The 19,960-nt window shown below is 33.7% G+C and overlaps 2 protein-coding genes across 4 annotated transcripts; both read left to right on the top strand.

Annotated features, from left to right (window-relative positions):
- The first annotated feature begins 4,319 nt into the window (after window positions 1-4,319).
- On the top strand, window positions 4,320-15,481 carry LOC120088180 (V-type proton ATPase subunit a1). Its single transcript, XM_039045294.1, has 18 exons — window positions 4,320-4,781; window positions 5,506-5,550; window positions 5,993-6,115; window positions 7,368-7,475; window positions 7,671-7,784; window positions 7,854-8,027; window positions 8,441-8,578; window positions 8,922-9,029; window positions 9,224-9,331; window positions 9,486-9,634; window positions 10,337-10,490; window positions 12,467-12,627; window positions 12,729-12,935; window positions 13,052-13,235; window positions 13,322-13,405; window positions 13,612-13,805; window positions 13,895-13,954; window positions 14,711-15,481. Exons 1-18 carry the CDS (start codon window positions 4,638-4,640, stop codon window positions 14,913-14,915), a joined length of 2,460 nt encoding a protein of 819 aa, XP_038901222.1. The 5' UTR covers window positions 4,320-4,637; the 3' UTR covers window positions 14,916-15,481.
- A 678-nt stretch (window positions 15,482-16,159) lies between these two features.
- LOC120089329 (DDB1- and CUL4-associated factor 8) lies at window positions 16,160-19,444 on the top strand. 3 transcript variants are annotated; one of them, XM_039046766.1, is made up of 5 exons: window positions 16,160-16,347; window positions 16,527-16,778; window positions 17,818-17,961; window positions 18,042-18,593; window positions 19,058-19,444. In XM_039046766.1, the coding sequence occupies exons 1-5, from the start codon at window positions 16,219-16,221 to the stop codon at window positions 19,304-19,306; spliced, it is 1,326 nt and encodes a 441-aa protein (XP_038902694.1). In that variant the 5' UTR covers window positions 16,160-16,218; the 3' UTR covers window positions 19,307-19,444. The 3 variants fall into 3 exon arrangements, with proteins under 3 accessions (XP_038902694.1, XP_038902693.1, XP_038902691.1); XM_039046765.1 differs by having other exon boundaries at window positions 16,161-16,347; window positions 18,042-18,695; XM_039046763.1 differs by having other exon boundaries at window positions 16,163-16,347; window positions 18,042-18,734.
- The last annotated feature ends 516 nt before the right edge of the window (window positions 19,445-19,960 follow it).

Consider the following 19,960-nt stretch of genomic DNA (forward strand, 5'->3'; position numbering starts at 1 on the left):
GGGGCGTCCTATACAGAGAGTTTGTATAAGACCCTACCATAAAGTGTTAACGTCTTGTTATATAACACCGTTCATGACAAAGACTTCACTTCACTAGGATGACCATAGGTAACATGACCTCAATCCCGAATGAGTTGGGAACTCCTGCCATTGAGGGCAATCCTTTGATTTGTATGGGTGCGAGTGGCCAGGTTGCCGATTCAAACCTACTATTTTGGAGATTTGTCTGATTTGGGAGTTGGGAACTCAGATACACAAGATGGAATTCACTCCTTCCCCGAGGCAGGGGTAAGTAGATAGATAACTCCCTTAAGGGCTGATTCCAGGGCTTGAATGATGTGGCACCACACACCTTCTCGTTGCGAGGGGTGTGTCACACATAATTGAACTATGTGCTATTGTTCATTAGAGAATTCAGTAGTACTTAAAGTGAGATGTAACTTTGGGGCAAAACAGCCAGTGTACTTACGAGCATTGTGAAGGGCCATCGTACTCATATTGGTTATATCCGATGGACACAGAAATATATCTGTGGTAAGAAGAGTTCAATTGTTGGTCTTTAGTGGAATGCCTGACAGTTAACAGATGGTGGATCTCGTGGCTAAAGAGTTTAGTCAGCTATTCACGAACCGTTGGAGCTTCAGCCACAGGTCCATTAGGTCCCCTAGATAGCTTGGATAAAGTCGAGAATCAGTATTTAGGTTAATTTGAAATGTTTCAAATTGACAAGAGGAAGTTCAATTATTATGATATATATTGGACTGTTAATTATATAATGATATAATTGGCTAAATGTATGAGATATATTATTCGGAGAAATTAGATATAAATATGATTTATATATCAATAGAGGAAGTAGATATGTGATATCAAACTATAGGGTTAAGAATATTTATATGAATATTTAATCATTATTTAATTGGTTAATTATATGGTGGGATTCAAATATGTATGGGGTTGTTTTGGAATTTAAAAAAATGAAAGTTGCTTCCCATTGGTCCATTTTTTTCTATAGTTATGATAATAGTATTGCATATTTTCCTTTTTTTTTTTTTTTTTTGACAATTTCCCTTTTTATAACACTTTTGGAAAAAAAATTTTATATTCAATATTTAAAAAATATATTATTCATGTTATATTTCTTAAGTTTTAAAATAAATTATTTATAGGTGTTTTAAAAGTAATTATTTATTCATTGGTTTTGCTATCACCATTGTTATTTAATTTCAATTCTTAAAGAGTTGTTCCTCTATCCCTCGATCTCTTAGTCATGCCTAGTGTCAGTTGTCCTATACTTTTGTTGGCATAAAATATATATTATTTGTTTTTTACACGTGTATATAAAAAAGAAAAGCTTGTCCAAAGAGAAACAATTCAAAATTCACTATAAAAAAATAATAATTTGAGTGCATCTTAGATTGCATTTATATTTTTACTTTCACTCCAATTACATGTTAAAAAGCCGAAATGAGCATAGCTCAATTAGCATAGCACTTGGTATCTGTTAGATGATATTATATTAAATCTCTACAAGCTTAAGCTTTTAGGTCAATTGGTGATTTAAGATGATATTAGAGTAAGTTGTTATAATGTTATTTTCTCCTCATTTAATATTGATTTCCACTCGTTGGGCCTTATTCATATTTTAAGCCCACAAGTAAGGGGAGTATTAGATGATATTATATTAAATCTACCTTCACCTATAAATTTATGTTTTTTAGTCGATTAGTGATTTAAGATGGTATAGAAGCAGGTTACTGATTTTCACTTATTGGGTCTTCTTCATATTTCAAGTCTACAAATGAGAGTCAATGACAACTTTAAAATTGGTAGTTATTTCCTCCATCTACATTATTAAAAAAAAAAAAAAAAAAAAAACACTATATCTGTCATTTCTTTTAAAAACTACATTATTGTAAAAAGTAGTTTAAAAAAAAAAAAAAGCAACAAAAGTTGAATGAATAATTAAAAACAAAAGGTTTATAGTGACGTGTCATTCTCCAATAACCAAGGTTAAGTGCTGGCCGACACACGGAAAAATAGTGATAAATTATGGGGTGGTTCTAATTCCATTCTAATTATCGGTTTCTATTTTAAGTTTTTAACATCTATTCAGTTTTGGAAATTAATGTATATTTTCTTTTTAATCTTAACTAACTAAGTTAATTTAAGTGCTACAAAACCTACGTTTATTAATCTAATCTAACTTAAATAATAAATTATGTATAATTACTATGTTTGGTCGACTTTTAGACATTTCTAGATTCTAATATTTTACACCATACATATTTGATGTCTTTTAGTAAAAAATAAAATAAAAAATTGGCCCATGTTCGTCTTGAACCGACATCCTTCGCATTATTAACATGACACTCTAATCACTAAATCAATAGGTCAATTAATGTAAGAATGATAGTCGTAATTTATAAAAATAAAAACAAATCTTTCTTTATACACTAATACCAAATTGTTATACATTACAAAGTATGTGGACTAATTGATACAAACTACAATTCAATATCGAAACCAATATTATTTTTTAACTTAGTTTTTTTTTTTTTTTAACTTGTTATCGTAATGTATCATAGCCTTCTAAATACTTTTTCTTTTGTACAAGTAAGAATAATGAGGATTTGAACATTTTGATCTCAAGGAAATAAATCTACGATAAATATTATTGTATTATGCTCACTTTAACTCGACTTCTAAGTTATTAGTATCTTGAATGGTGTGACTATATAAGTTGACAATTTTTTAAAAATAATTTATATCTTAATTTGTTCGTTGATCTTTGATTCATAATGTAGTCACTGGTTATTTTACTTAAACAGTGTGAAATGAAAAATTTGAACATATAACCTATTGGTTTAAGGTTATATTTAACATATGATCTATTGATTGAGTATTTGTGTTAAAGAGACGAATTGACTATTGCTACTTAATTTAAAAATATTATTATTTTAGTACAACAAATATGAATATGAATTTGAGTATTTAAATATTTAGACAAGTTGTGTACATGCCAATTTTTACTTTCAATTTACACAACGATATCTTAAAGAATTAAAACATCAAAGAAAGCATCGGTTCTTCTAGCTTTCACACAAAACGTGACCAATATTATTTACCTAATTAACTATGCATTATAAAGTGGATTTTTCTCAAGCCGCCAATATGATTATAATTCTCAAGTTTCTGTTAAGATTACATAGGATTTCAATATTTATTAGTTATTCTGGAAAGAAATTGTTAAATCAATGGAAGTAGATTTGTTAATTCAATCGCAGTAATTCAATAAAAAAGATATACATACTATCATTTTAAAGGTCCATATCTTAGTGACTCAAAGGGTAGACCGACGTCTTGCAATCTCGAGCATTGGAAAAGTCCCTGACACCACAACCATTAAATGCAACTGTAGACATGAGTTAGAGAACTGATTTATAAATAGTCATATTTAAGTACCTGAGGGGGAGAGTAATTAATCTAAAAAAGAGAGACCTGACCTTATTTTTTCGTGTGCTTAGCTGAACCACTCATTCATAAAACTAACTTAAGCATCAAAGTGCAGTAGACTTGGTATCATACTATTTAAATGATCTTTTATGGAGGTAAGCTCAAATGAGAATGAGACTAGATGAGAGGGAAGCATGCTGGAGGTCAAGACTATCAAGCACTCATAGTGAAGCCCAGTGCAAACGGAAATTCAAGTACCAATAACTATATATAAAAAAACTCAATTGTTGAGTTTGTTTCCCCAATTGAACCTAAATATGTAAAAATATACTTATTTATCAAATAATTATAATTTTTTTAGTTCAATAATTACAGTGTGTCTTTATCTATTTAGCTACATTTGAATTGACGAACTCATTTAAAAAAATTTTAGTACAACAATTGCAATAATGAACAGTTGGTAAGAATTGAACCTCCAATCTCAAAAGAAGAACTACACGTCAATACTACTAAATGAGTACTTTGACTTGTTTAGTCATATATATTTTTGTAACACTAAGTGCATGTCAAACTACATCCATCTTCATGCATTCCCTTCAATTACATATTAAAAAGTTTTTATTTTTTTTTTAAAAAAAAGAATCTATCGACAAACAACATTGACCGACAATTGTGTGGGTTGCACAAAGATAGATAAATTTCATATGCGTTTAATATTATATATGTATGTATGTGTGTATGAAAATGGAAAAGCATAGTAATGTATTGTATACGCCACATTTAAGACGTATCAATGAATCAATTCACATCGCATGTGCCTATAGAAATGGAACCACTTCTTGGGCTTGCGACCATATTCGTTTACAAAATTTGATTCGACGTTAGGAAATTAAAAAAGAGAAAAAAAAAAAAAAAAAGGAAGAAGAAGCATTCATTTCATTTTGCTAATACAAAAAATTTCTTCGTTTATTTCATTTAATACAAAAATTCCTTCGCCCCTTTTTTTCATCTTTAGTAATGGCAGTTGCAAGGAGAAAACTGAAGAATTGACGCACCAGAAATCTCACTCTCCTACCCCACGCGGACCAAGGTACTGTACAAACCGGAGCTTCAGATCTGAGACTCAACAGATCTCAATCCTCCGCCGCCGGTTTCTCTTTCGTTTCCGGTGACAATCAATCATGGAAGAGTTCTTGGACAATATACCTCCAATGGATCTGATGCGTTCCGAGAAGATGACTTTTGTCCAGCTTATTATCCCCGTTGAGTCCGCTCATCGAGCCATTTCATACCTTGGCGAGCTTGGCATCCTTCAGTTTAGAGATGTATGTTTCCAATTCTTCACATCGTACTAATTTTGTCATTTCGTTTGATGTTTAATTGATGGAGGAAGGGATTGGTGTTGTGTTTTCCTGCTCTCTTCACTGCAATTGTTAGAAATTTAGCGTGGATGTTAAGAATAAGCCGTTTTTACTATGTTTTATCAGCGTTTTCGTGGAAGAATTACCGGTTTTGCCGTTGAATTCTCAGTTCTTAGTTGTCTTCTCCGCCCTCTCTTTAAACGAATTCAACAGTATGAGTTTTGATTTATTAGCGGTTAGTAGAAATTTAGATGGATATTGAACTCTAATATTAGTTTATAGGTTACTTGGTTGCTCAAGTGTTGTGCAAATCTAGTAATTGTGTGAGAGTGTGTTATATGCAATTTATGTATGAGTTCAACGATCTCGGAATTGCACAATAAGTCACCAGTTGGATTTATGCGTTGACACAGCAGCATATAAAATGCGTCATCGGGATGCTCTATGCATTTGACTATTTGAGAATCTAATGGATCAAGCGTCGGGGGATAAATTATACTTGTTAGAAGTTGTTTGTGTACTATTCAAGCTGTAGTGCTAGATAATCACTGTTTGATACAATGTTTTAGAAGTAACTCGATTTGCTTGTCTCTTAATGGACATAAATATGCTGGGGACGATACTTTATTCTTTTTGTTGTTGGTTGGATAAAATTTTCAAATCACATTTTTCTTTCCCTCCTTGGCAGTTAAACGTGGACAAAAGTCCTTTCCAGAGAACCTTTGTTAACCAGGTAACTACTATACTTTGTGAAGAGGAACCTCTATGACATGTTTGCTTTATCGTTTGTAACTGATTGTTGGCAGATTTGATAGGTTTTCTGCGACATTCACTTCGAAACTTTATTGAGTATTGTTTTCTGTACATTGTTTGTTTCCAGATTTAATTGATTCTTGTGGGTGGCATTGAACTATTTTTATTTTTATTTTTAAAATTTTTTAGTTAATGATTTTCCTTCTTGAATTCTGTCCCCTCCAATCAACTGTTGGCGACCAATCCCTATAATGGAAACCACCTATCAGTGGTTTATAACATATTATTGATTTAGGTGTCACTTCAGTTATTTTAACTTATTGATTTCAAAATTTCTCTTTTATGATCAACAAGTCTATGCATGGCCGTGTCTCAAATGTTCATAAATGTTGGTTGTTTTATTGTTTGAGAGATTTTCACAGGTAAAGCGATGTGCAGAGATGTCAAGGAAGTTAAGATTTTTCAAAGATCAAATCAGTAAAGCTGGTGTACTGGCATCTACACGCCCAATTCTTCAAGAACATATTGAACTAGAGGAATTAGAGGTAAATTTCAAGCATTCCCCTTTTCTGCCTTTGCATTCAAATGCTTGATTAGTTGGAGGATATGTAAAGTACCCATAGGCAGCTATTAGTAGAGAATTTCACGACTGCAATGCTGGTTTTGCATGAAACTTTTATTAGAGGACTCAAAATTCTATGATACTTGTGGTCCTTTTGTAAGCTTCGCTTATTAAAATGTTCTTTCCTTGCCTCCTGATTTGGTGAACCCATCCCCATTTGTTATTTTATTCTTTGTAAAGGTAAGGTCTGTTTCCTTGTAATAAAAAAAGCTCCAATTTTGTGTTGTTGCCAAAAATACATTATTTGCAAAACATGTAGCTTATTTCAAAGATATAGCCTTACGAACACTAATAAATGGAAATAAATTATATTTCATAACCTTTACTACTATTATTATATATAACAACATATTATTTCACATACTCGATACATTTTATTTTATTATTATTATAATTTTTCTTTAATGAGGAACACCATAAATACATTAACTAACTTGTAATTTGGTTTCAAAGAATGTTATATCAAACATCTGTCTTGCAATATGAAGGAAATAGAGGTAGTTACGTAATCTTCTAACAGTTTTCTACTGAATAGATAAACTTAATTAGCTATTCATGGAATAGAACAAAATTATATACCCTTTTTTAGCGGTTTATATATCTATAATTCTTATCACAGTTCAATGACTAGTTTCTGATTTATTCATTTGTTACATAATATTAGTTATAATAAATAAATCAATTAAATCAGAGTGTTATTGGAATGAGATAATTAATCCAAATGAATTTAATTTATCAATAGAAATTCAATCAATGTTCATCAATCTAAGTTTATGTATTTTATTGGTTTCATTAGTGTATCCAAAAAAAAAAAAAGTACGGTAAAGGAAATGGAAACTTTTGGAAATAAATGAATGTGCAGAAGGGGAGAGTGGTTCCACATTCAGCATCTTTAGTGGAATGTAGACAGGATGGACGAGATTCCAATTTATATGGTATTCGAGAATTGATGTATGGGACTCAGTATATGGTTGCACAAGCTAGGAATCTCAATTTCATTCCATATGTATCCAGAAGAATTTCCATAAACATGCCTTCAATGATTTGGTGCAACTGCAAACAACAATGCCAAATTGCAAATATTGCCTGAAGGCAGAATAGAGCAGTCTCTATAGTATGTCAGGACTGCTTTATTTCAGCATTTAATTGCATTTTCTGGGTTTCTTTATTGTCAGATACGACTGGCTGATCATGAGCATGAGCTGATTGAAATGAACTCTAACAGCGAGAAACTTCAACAGTCATATAATGAACTATTAGAATTCAAGATGGTATTGCAAAAGGTAAACTGATTGGCTTCTTGATCCTCCCCTTAATTTTTTTCATGAATTATGAATTTGGTTTTGGTAATGTTCTACTGCATGACAATCATGTAATAGTTCTATTCCTAGAATTTAAATGAGCAGAGACCAGCTATTGATCTTTCTCACTTATTTTTTCAGTAACTTCTTTAATATCTTTTTGTCTGGCAATTTCAGGCAAGCGTCTTTCTGGTGTCCAGTAATAGCCATTCAGTTTCAGAAGAAAGGGAATTGAATGAAAATGTTTTCTTGAATGATAACTATGTTGAGGATGGATCATTACTTGAACAGGTAGATTTTTCATACTTTAGTTATTGTACCTCCTATGCATGGCTATCTGATACCTGCACTATTTTGTAGGAAATGAGACCCGGACCATCCAACCAATCTGGTTTGAGATTTATTTGTGGAATTATTTGTAAATCCAAAGTTCTTAGATTTGAAAGGATGCTGTTTCGTGCAACTAGGGGAAATATGCTTTTCAATCAGGCACCAGCAGATGTACAGATCATGGATCCCATATCTACGGAAATGGTCTTCTCCTTACCCTTACCCTTACCATTGACTTTGTTTTTTGGTTTTAGATCAAGACCTAGTGTGCGACCTCTTTTTATTTGCATTTTCCAATCTGCTTTGTTGTGGTTAGTTATCATGAAATGATGTATTTTGTTGAACATTTAGTTTCCTTAAGATTTGCTTACTAACCAGGGGCCTCTTATATTTATTCCAAGGTTCCTCTGTTTTGAGAATTTTCCTAAGAAACTAGGAAGAACAGGCATGTAACAAGTTTCATTGACCAACGGGAAACCCTTTTTCTAGTCTTCATATGGAGAAAATGGAATACTCAAAAATAAACTTTTCCAATTTCCATCGCTTTTTATCAAATGCTTTTTGAAATAAATATTTTCCATCAGTCGTTATTTAAACCTATGTGCTTATCATTTCAGGTTGAGAAAACAGTATTTGTTGTGTTTTTCTCTGGGGAGCAGGCCAGAAACAAAGTTTTGAAGATCTGTGAGGCTTTTGGAGCAAATTGCTATCCTGTTCCTGAAGATATAACGAAACAAAGGCAGATAACTAGAGAAGTGAGTTGGTTTTTCAAAAAGTTGTTGAAAAAGAATTGCATATTTGGTCTATATTTTGTCATTGTTACTTCCAAAAAAGAAATATGTTTCTGGTTCAATTAAAATTCTAAAGAATTTCATTTTGCAGTCCCCTTATTTGAATCGGTAATGCATCAATGACAAACTATTAAGCTCTACTTGCAGTAATTAAATCCTGGCCTACTACCAATGGTGTTAGGCTAGCTAGAAGTATTAAAAATTGAAATAAATTAATTAATATAACTCAATTCCGCAACTCTCTACACATTTATTTGATTTCATCATAAAAGTATTGTTGACCTCCTCAATTTGTATGCGGCTGCAGGTGTCTTCTCGCCTCACTGAACTTGAGGCCACTTTAGATGCTGGGATCCGTCACCGAAATGAGGCTCTTGCATCAATAGGGTTTCACTTGATTAAATGGATGAGTATGGTAAGAAGTAAGAGAAGTACGGTTACTTTTCTCTTGTGATCTGAAACTTCTTTCAAATTTTGAAGTGTGCACATTGAGTCATTGACAAGCTTCTAATCCTTGGGGAAATTAAGTTGATTTTTTGACGTCAGATATGCAGATTTGTAAATTGTTCAGTTCATCATTGTGATATTGTGTCTCTCATTTTTTCTCAGGTAAGAAGGGAAAAGGCTGTATATGATACGTTGAACATGTTGAATTTTGATGTCACTAAAAAATGTCTCGTTGGAGAAGGATGGTGCCCAATCTTTGCAAAAACTCAGGTAGCTTGTTGTACCAGTCATTATAACATTCATATGTATCCTGTGATATTGGCTAACCTAGCTTTGCAGTTGGACATATTGTTTGTTGTCCTACTTCATGGAACCTTTCTGTTGTTAACATTGTAGGATTTTTTGTTCCATAATAATTTCACAGATTCAGGAGGCACTGCAGCGAGCAACATTTGATAGCAGTTCACAAGTGGGGATAATATTTCATGTGATGGATACGGTTGAATCCCCTCCTACATATTTTAGAACAAACCGTTTGACAAGTGCTTTTCAAGAAATTGTTGATGCCTATGGGTGAGTTTCTTGTTGAGACTTGAAATATTAAGGCTGTATTTGATAATGGTTTTGTTTTTCAAAATTATACTTGCTTCTTACCATTTTTTGGATATAGTTTCCACCTTTCTTAAAACTAAATTTGTACTAGAATCCAAATTTCGAAAATGGAAACAAGTTTCTGAAATTATTGACAAGTATGAGATTTCAATCTATAAAAGTGGCAACAAAAATATCTACATCTTTGTAAATCTTGGGAAAAAATCACAAAAGATTATGAACTGGAATAAAAAAAGAAACAGATAAAGATTCTATACCATACCTCGAAATCCAAATACCATACTGTCTAGGAATTAGGACGATGACATCTAGAGGAAAGAGTTGAAGAGGTTAGGGGTATTAGGGAATGGGCATATGGCCTTTTTTGGCAGTTTGTCCATGGCTGTAAGTGTCTTCATGTGCCAGAGTTTTATCGGTGCAAGTATTAAGCTGTTGTATCATACTCCTTTACGGTCCTGCAGCATGTACATGGCTTGTAACCAGTAAAATTTGTGGGACATATTATTTTGGATAAATTATATGCTTTTAGATTTCAATGATGATCTATACTAATTGGAATTACAGTTCATGTAAGGTCTAGTTGATACTTGTTTCGTCATATATATTTTACTTCTGGTTCTACTAATTATAGTTTGAGTTTAACGTTCTAATTTGAAATTGCAGTGTTGCTAGATATCAAGAAGCAAATCCTGCAGTTTACACTGTTATTACATTTCCATTCCTATTCGCAGTGATGTTTGGGGATTGGGGTCATGGAATATGCTTGTTGCTTGGAGCTTTATTTCTTATAGCTCGTGAAAGTAAGCTCAATAATCAGGTATACAATATTTTTCTTCAATATTATAGTTATGCTTTAAATTTTTCACTAATGGTCAGAAGAATAAGATTACTTTACTGCTTGTTCTTTAAAAACATGAAACTTCAATGCTGATACACCATGAGTTGTGGTATTCCCACACATTACTATTGTCAACGAGGACTAGAAAATCATATGCTAAGAATTTTAATGACTTTAAGAATCTTTATTTATTTGTCAAATGTTGTAGGATCAGACGGGTTGTCCAGTGAAACTAGTTGAGGTGCGCATAAACTGGCCTGGACATTAACGGATATAAAAAAAAAAGGAAAAAAAACAATAAAGAAACTTTTGTTTGAATGCAAAGGAAACCTAAAAAAGACAAAATGTCAAAGCTAGAAGTGGGAATTACAAAAAACTCCCAGAAAAAAAGCCCTCACAATGGCCTGGAGTCGCAGACTGCCTTCTTTTTTTCCCTTTCTTTCATTTTCTTCTTCAAGCATCGAGACGCCACCCCTCAGGATTTTGGCTTGATTTCGTTCTCTTTATCACCTGGGCTTTGAAAATTCTTGATTTAATGCTTATTTTTCTCATAATTTTCTAATTTGTCAAATTTTCTTAAAGTGCTCAATATCTACAAAATAATCAAATATTCCCGTGAAACTCACACAATCAAACACAAAACTAACAAAAGATAAGCCTCAGAAACAACACATTTTATGTACTATCAAGTTAGTTCATTGAGGAGTTTATTCTCCGTTTGCCTTCCCATGGTAATAGGTTGTTTTTGTGGTCGGCTGGGGTGTGTACTATTTTGTGGGGGCTTAAGGGTGAGAGAAACAATCAAATTTTGGGAGGGTGTGGGAGTTCTTTTGGTGGTGTTTGATCCCTTATTAGATTTTTGTTACTTTCTGGGCCGCTGTTCCTCAGCACTTTTGTAACCATTCTCTCTGATTATCCGTCTTTCTTGATATCTTGATGGGAGTCCTTTCTTGTAGTTTAGCTTGCCCATATATTATTTCAATTTTTTTTTCTCCGTAAAAGTCAGTTTTTTTATTTAAAAAAACATTGATTTTGTTTTACTTTTCTTTTCCCTTTTAAAAACCTTTTGCTGAAAACATTGGTAGAATTTTGTTGTTTTTAAACACGACTATTTAAATTTCATTTTCCAACTCTTATGGATTGAAAATCCTTGCCTTGCAAACTCAAAATTCTGAAAGAATATTATATATCTCCATCATATTTTTTCAAATCTTTAACAATTGAGCAGAATCCTCATTGTTAGTTATTGCAGTCTAGATGAAAGAAATCTGTAGAATCAATTACCATACCCTGCAGATTGTCACTTGCTTTCATTTAGAAAAGCACTTGTGAAGCTGAAGCCATAACACTTACTCACCCGTGGAGTTCTTAAAGCAGGTGACCATGTCAACCTTCCTTCACTATTATCATCAACTGGGATGATGCGTTTCTTATTACATCAGTTAAAGAGCTGCATCTAAAGAAAAATCTTCCACAATCTTTCAATCAATCATTGAAACTTCAATTGCTTTAGAGATAGAAAAGGGAGAAAATTGATGAAATCGAGCCATGGGGTGAAAGGATAAATGGATCTTTAACCAGTTCGTTGCTTCTGATTCCTATCTTATAAACCTGTTGACGCAGCAGGTCAAAAAGGTCCTTGCTAATATATCCTATCCACAACCCTAAATGTATCTTTTCACCCATGGTGGACACTCATCTTTCAGAAGAATATCTAGAGCAACTAGCCTTTTGGGACGACAATGGTTTGAATTTGATGATTACTTGATAATTATCTGAGAACCATTTAACTGAAATACGTACTTGGTCGTCTGGAACTTGGTTGCTTCAGTAATCTACCTGGTTCTGAATAAATAGCAAATAATCTCTGGTCTCTGAGTCTGGACTATCTATTTCATAATTAGGTATCCCATATGTGGTCACATTACCTAATATGCATATCTAATTGTAACCAGAAATTAGGAAGCTTTATGGAGATGCTATTTGGTGGCCGCTATGTTCTTCTTTTGATGTCCCTATTTTCAATTTATTGTGGGTTGATCTACAATGAGTTCTTCTCTGTTCCGTATCATATATTTGGCGCATCTGCTTACAAGTGTCGAGATAATTCATGCAGGTGATGCTTTGTTGCCGTTTGTAATTTTTAAGGTTAAATAAACAATCTGATGGTTTCCTGTTTCTAATCTGATGATTTTAATTTTTGTTGATCATTGACAGTGATGCACACACTGTTGGCTTAGTTAAATACCGTGATCCCTATCCATTTGGTGTTGATCCAAGCTGGCGAGGAAGTCGTTCAGAACTTCCTTTTCTGAACTCTCTTAAAATGAAGCTATCTATCCTGTTGGGTATTGCTCAAATGAACTTAGGGATCATATTGAGTTATTTTAATGCACGTTTTACTGGAAGCTCACTTGATATCAGGTCTCTACTTTCACCTTCAGTTTTTCATGTTTGTCCTTCCTTTAAAATGAGTTGCTGTCAGACTTTAAATAGGGGAGGCAGGCTAAAGAGAAACTCGCTCTATCTTATATTATCAGGTACCAGTTTGTACCACAAGTCATCTTCCTTAACAGCCTTTTTGGATATCTTTCTCTTCTCATTGTCATCAAGTGGTGCACTGGATCTCAAGCAGACCTCTATCATGTAATGATTTACATGTTTTTAAGCCCATTTGATGATCTTGGTGAGAACGAATTGTTTTGGGGCCAAAGACCTCTTCAAGTATGATCTCTAACTCTGTTCTCTATTGTTGCTGACCATGTAAACTTAATGTTCTGTCCTGATGTATGCAATGCTCAACATTGCAGATTATCTTGTTGATGTTGGCTATAGTTGCAGTGCCTTGGATGCTTTTTCCTAAACCCTTTATTTTGAAAAAGATTCACACAGAGGTATGCTAGATCTTACAACTTTTAATACTCTCTCCCGTGTCATCGCAGAAGCCTTTTCGAATGTTTTAAAATGTTTTCTGATTAGTCAAGCTGGTATTTGTTTCCTTTGAAGTTAGATATTTTTGCTAGCTATATAACTTAAAAAATATACATATATCTTTGGATGATTCAATACTTCTAACCCCTTACCGAATGATACATTCCAGAGATTTCAAGGTCGTACATATGGGATGCTTGGAACCACTGAGATAGATCTTGAGGGGGAACCTGATTCGGCAAGGCAGCACCAAGAGGACTTCAATTTTAGTGAGATTTTTGTTCACCAAATGATTCACTCCATAGAATTCGTCTTGGGTGCAGTTTCAAATACAGCATCATATCTTCGACTGTGGGCTTTAAGGTACTCTAATGGCATTGCTATTTCTTCGGAACCTCCATCCATCTCATAATTGTAATATAGCTGAGCCTTATATTTGTTGCTTTGTACAGCTTGGCGCACTCGGAACTGTCAACAGTTTTCTATGAGAAAGTACTCCTCTTAGCTTGGGGGTAAGTTTAAGATTTCCTTCTCTTTGCAATTACCATTCTTGGTACTCACCTGACCTCTTACAACATGCATAATGAAGGAAATACGAAGGGTCTTTAAACTCGTAAAATTCATGTCATATTTATCTCCTCTTAAGCCACATGTACGTACTAGTTGGTCAAAATTCTGATGAGGAGAATTATAGGATAAGTATATTTTAGTTAATATTTAGGGTGTGTTTGGTTTAACTTTTTAAGTGTTTAAAAAAAATTGAAGTGTTTGGCAACCACTAAAAATAGCTTTTGAAGTTCTTTCAAAGCATATCTTAAATAGTTTTTATCAACACAGTTTAAATAAAAAGACTTTTGAAAAATGTTTTTCTATCCAGTCAATCCAAACAAGCCCTTAGTTTAATTGTTAATTTATATTAATTAGTGTTTAATTAGTTATTTTCATATTTCCTTGTTAGGCTATAAATAGCCTCTTTTAGGTTATAATAAGAAACTTTTGAATATCATTTGAATTAGAACATTACTCTTCTTTTGGAGAGAGTTCTCTCAACCTTAAGAGATGAATTTCCCTTAGGCCATGGATTTGGCCTAATACCTTTCTTGTTGCGTCAAATTCTCTAGGGAGAGGCATAGCTAAACCAAAAAAAAAGAAAGAAAGAAATGTTTTCTTCTAATCTTTGAGTTCACTGCGCTGCTCGAGACGAAACCAAATTTTTGTATTTATTGAATGTCAAGCATGTACAAGTACTGATATTGTTGTGGCAATAGGTATGACAGCTTTGTCATCCGGCTGATCGGCTTAGCTGTTTTTTCGTTTGCCACTGCTTTCATACTTCTTATGATGGAGACCCTTAGTGCGTTCCTTCATGCCTTGCGTCTTCATTGGGTTGAATTTCAAAATAAATTCTACCATGGTGATGGCCACAAGTTCAAACCTTTTTCCTTTGCCTCCATCGATGAGGAAGAAGATTAAGCGACTCATGGCAGTTCTTCGGAAGGGCAAGAGTTAGAAGGAGGCCGAGCGAGGGACCTAAAGAACTAACATTTATAGAAAAGAAAAAAGAAACCATTTTGTTTGGCAGAGTATTAGTGATACTTTGATCTGACAGTTGCGATCCCCAATTTTGACTTAGAAATATGAAATCCTGGCTCATTCTTTGGATCTGCTCACGCAAAAAGGGTTCAGATTACAACCATGGCAATCTTTCTTGGAGATATAGATTTTTTTTTTTCCCTTTTTTTATGTTTTTTTTTCTCTTTCCTTTCATATTCTTATATCAAAAGTTGAGGTTCAGTAGTTCAGTTGATGTAAAGAGGAGCTGGGGATATCTTCTATCATACATCTTGTAGTTCTTCCTGTATTTGGGTTCTTGAATAGGAATTTACATAAAAAATGAACGCACAAATACTTGTGTGAATTTTTTTTCTTCGGATACTTGTGCCTTTATTTCTATTTTCAGAATGTAATTGTTAATTGCTCTCAGAGCTTTCCTCAAATATATTTGTAAGATTTTATTATCATTTGAAGTTGCTTTCCAATAATATGCCATCTATCTGTAGTTATATTTGTTCTTCCACTTCATCTCAATGTCATAGTGGAGAGAGGAGACCCATCTAATCTATGATGGTGAAGGGAGAGAGTTTAGCGTTTGATTTGACCTTCTTTACCTTTTTTTTGAGAAACAGTTTAGCATTTGAAATTGCATAATAGGAGTAGGCGATTTTGATTTCACCTGTCCAATTTTTCTTCCATCATCATATTACAAAAATTACAAAAACAAAAAGTGCTAATTGAAAGATGTGTTAACTGTTAATACTAATATATAGAAAGAATTTAAATTTATAACAATAGTGTAGAAAAATGAGTTAAATTATAAGTTTAATTCTGGAACTTTTCTATGGATATGTTAATTGATGTTTGAATACATTAGCGACCTCTATGGTACTAAAAAGAAGAAAATCTTGAACTTTCATGTTTGTTCGATTCTTCCTACCCTCCATTGTAATAAAAAAAATCTTTTTAACTTTTATGTAACTGTTGAATAGAGTCGTGAATTTTAAAATGTATTCAATATGCTGGTATCTAGTATTTTATGATATATTTTCTTTTTCTGAAGGGTAATGTTTTATGACATATTAAACCTTTTTTTCTCTTAAGAATTCAAATACACGGAGTTATTTACACGTGGCGACGTTGGATGTTGGTATATGTAACATTTTTCTGTCAGCAGAGTTGTTTCATCATTTCGTCCTTCGTTCGAAATTTTCCGAAATCCATGTGGAAAAAATTCTCTCGGATGAATTCTTGTTATGAAGGAACGAACTGTGAGTTAGTTGAAATTTGCAATAGAGAAATCGGTATTTCTCGATCAAGAAACTTCTCTCGCAGATTCTGTGCTTCAGAGGTTCTTGAAATTTCTACGTTTTATTCTGATTCGATTTTCCCATTTCATTCTCAATCCGTTCAGTGATCGCTAACTTTTGAATTTCGTGTAGTTAGTTAGGTCACTTCTTCGTTCAATTTTCTTCTTAATTTTGCTTCGCCTGTTAATGCAACACATCTTGTTTACTGAACTGAATGCAGATTATTGTAAAGCAGCTGAATCTTGAAAAGAAGTTAAATGGTCACGATGGCTGTGTAAACGCCGTAGAGTTTAACTCGACTGGCGATCTTCTCGTGTCCGGTTCCGATGACTGCAAAGTCATATTGTGGGATTGGGCAAGAAATTCTGAGAGGTTTTCGTATCCTTCTGGTCACCTCGACAACATATTCCAAACCAAAATTATGCCATTCACTGATGATCAGAAAATAGTAACTTCGGCTGCCGATGGGAAGGTGATTTTGAATAATATAAAATGACATTTCCTGCCATTTATACCTTTTTGCTGTTGCTTGTTTAGCTTTGTTCATTGGTTTTACCCTTTTCTTTGGCAATAAAGTTAAATTATTCGAGGGGCTAGAATAATGTGGTGGGCTGTCTATGCTGATAGATGTAAGAGGGATTTGGGCTTTAATGGTTCATCCTAGGATTTGGAGGGGAGTCGCTACAATGGGGCGATTATTTGAGGGGCTGGAATAATGTGGCGGGCGGTTTTATACCGATAAATGTAAGAGGGATTTTGAAAATTTGTGGTTTAATGGTGCATCCGAGGATTTAGAAGGGATTGGCGGCTACAATGCGACGACCACATTGAATAATTTTCCAGAAAAGGGGTTCTATTACTTAAGTTTTTGTTCATTTCATTTATTTGTGTGGCGTTGGCTTTGTTGTCTTGAGCTTCTTCGATTCCCTTTTAATTTAATGGACTTCGGTTGATGTTGGCTTAAAAGATAGTTAAATAATGTGGATTGTTAAACCTTTTGTGAAAGAAATATTTGTAACTCGTAATCTTGCATGATCAGTCCTCATCCATATGCAACTGTCTTTACCATTAGCTTCCGTGCAAAAGTCACTATTATATAATGAATTACATTCTTTCTCATGTCTCCAGCATCGTTTCTTGGTCTATCTTTTGCCTTTATTCCCAATCCAGGTTGGGTAAAAGATAACTTAATTATTATGTACGTAGAAAAATATCAGGTTTTGCTGATGATACTGGCAGATAGAAGACAGAACGGAAGGTGTGTATTGCAAAATTAAAAGGTGTGTATTGAAAAATTAATGTGTTGATGTTTATAGATTGTAGAAGAATGAGTTGGTTGTACTAGAGCAATTTTTTTGTTCATATTATGTCTTTAGTTTCCGTATTGTATATCAATTTGAAGTTAGGTATGTGGTGGCATCTGGTTTTGGCCCAACTTGTATTCTCCAATCTTTGTAAATATGGAAATATTATCAACTTGAATGCTAGTTTTTTCTCTCTTTTTCTTGCAGGTAAGACTTGGGCAAGTCTTGGGTGATGGCAGAGTTATTACAAAAATGTTGGGGGAGCATCAAGGCCCTGTTCATGAACTTGCTGTGGAGCCTGGAAGCCCACACATGCTTTACAGCTGTGGTGAAGACGGTCTTGTGCAGCATGTAAGTGAATTTTCTGTATGATCCTCTATTGAAGTTTTTAAATTCCATTTATGATGTGACCTTTTTGTTCTAATTTTCAGTTCGATTTACGCAATACTTCTGTGAGAAAACTTTTCTATTGCACCACCTTTGCTGAAAGAAGCAAGCAGCCTCCTAAGAGTGTTGAACTGAATGCCATTGTAATTGACCCAAGAAATCCAAATTACTTTGCATTGGGTGGTTCAGATGAATATGCACGCTTGTATGATTTGAGGAACTGCCGAGGTGATGCATTTACAAGTTCGAACAGAGTTCTTGATACTTTCTGCCCACACCATTTGATCCAAACTAACAATTTCCACATCACGGGATTGGCTTTCTCAAATTCAAGTGAGCTGCTAGTAACTTACAGTGACGAGCTTATTTATTTGTTTCAGAAGAACATGGGGCTAGGCCCCTCACCATTGACTGTCTCGTCTGAGAATTTGTTGCGGAAACTTAAACAGCCACAGGTTTACACAGGACACAGAAACTCAGCAACAGTTAAAGGGGTGAATTTCTTTGGCCCCAACGCAGAATATGTTGTGAGTGGCTCTGATTGTGGTCATATATATATTTGGAAGAAGAAGGGAGCTCCACTTGTGAAATTAATGGTGGGTGATCGTAATGTCGTAAATCATATCGAGCCCCATCCACACCTACCTATTCTTGCTACGTGTGGTATTGAAAATAATGTAAAGATATGGACTCCCATGGTTAGTGATGTTCCTCCGTTGCCTGATGACATTGAACCAGTAAATATCACCTCTCTTACGAGCATTGTCCCTATGGTTCATTTTGTTCTCTCCTTGACTAGAAGTATATTAGAACTTTAGCAAGCTGATACATTGTCGCATATTTAATCTTTTATGCATATTCTTAATGCTCTCTCTAATTGGTTTTGCTACCATTTTTTGTATTCTGCTTCTCTTCTTCTATAATTCGTTTGCTGCCATTTGCATCGAGAAGAATATAACTCATAAAACTTGCTCGTACATGATCAGTTGCAAATATCAGGAGAAACCATGAATTTTTAAGAAATGAGCAGATATCTCATTATACATGTATCATTGACCAGATAATGGAGTCCAATAGGCAAGGAAGAGAAGACCATTCACGGGTGACCCTTACTCCTGATGTTATCATGCATGTCCTACGCCTGCAAAGAAGACAAGCATCTGCATTTACCGAAAGAAGATACAGCGCAGCCGATATCGACAGCGATGAAGAAAATGAATGGGAATCTTATAATCTACAAGTCCTAGATGGCAATGTTTCTTTTGAAGAAGATTCCACAGAATATGCTTCTGAGTGTAACATCAGCTAGCATTCCCCATTAAGAAGAGTAAGTGCCTGGCTTCTTTAGATCAGCTTTTCATCAGACTCATTTAGAGTGATTTTGATTCCTCATTATGTTGTGCATGTCTCATTTTTCTTCTTCGTTTTTTAGGGGAATTAACAAGAAACGCTATAGTTTCTCTCTAATAAACGGTGTAGAATGGATCTGATTCAACCCAATATTATGTTTGGATTGACAAAACAAAAAAATATATATTTTTTGAAAAAGTCATTTTTATTTAAGCTCTTTTGATAAAAGAACCATTTAAAAATACACTTTAAAAGTGTTTCAAAAACAATTTGGAAGAGTTGTCAAATACTTCAATTTTTTCTAAAAGGCTTATTTTCAAAATTACACACTTAAAATGTTAAACCAAATACACCGTAAGTATAAATCAATTGATTAAGATGTTACTAAAGTCAAGTCTAGTTATTTCGTAGGCTCAATCGAGAAGGTTTATAAATCTACCTTTTCTAGCTTAGTGGTAGACAATTTGAAAATATATAATTGTATTTCATGTTTTTATACATGTTTGATAGTATATTTGAAATTGAATCCCAATTCAATCGATTTATCGTTGTGTTTGATATAATATTTTTATAAATCATAAAATTAATTGTAGCTTCTTACTAAATATTAGGT

Source organism: Benincasa hispida, chromosome 10 (genome assembly GCF_009727055.1).
Source record: "Benincasa hispida cultivar B227 chromosome 10, ASM972705v1, whole genome shotgun sequence".
NCBI lineage: Eukaryota > Viridiplantae > Streptophyta > Magnoliopsida > Cucurbitales > Cucurbitaceae > Benincasa > Benincasa hispida.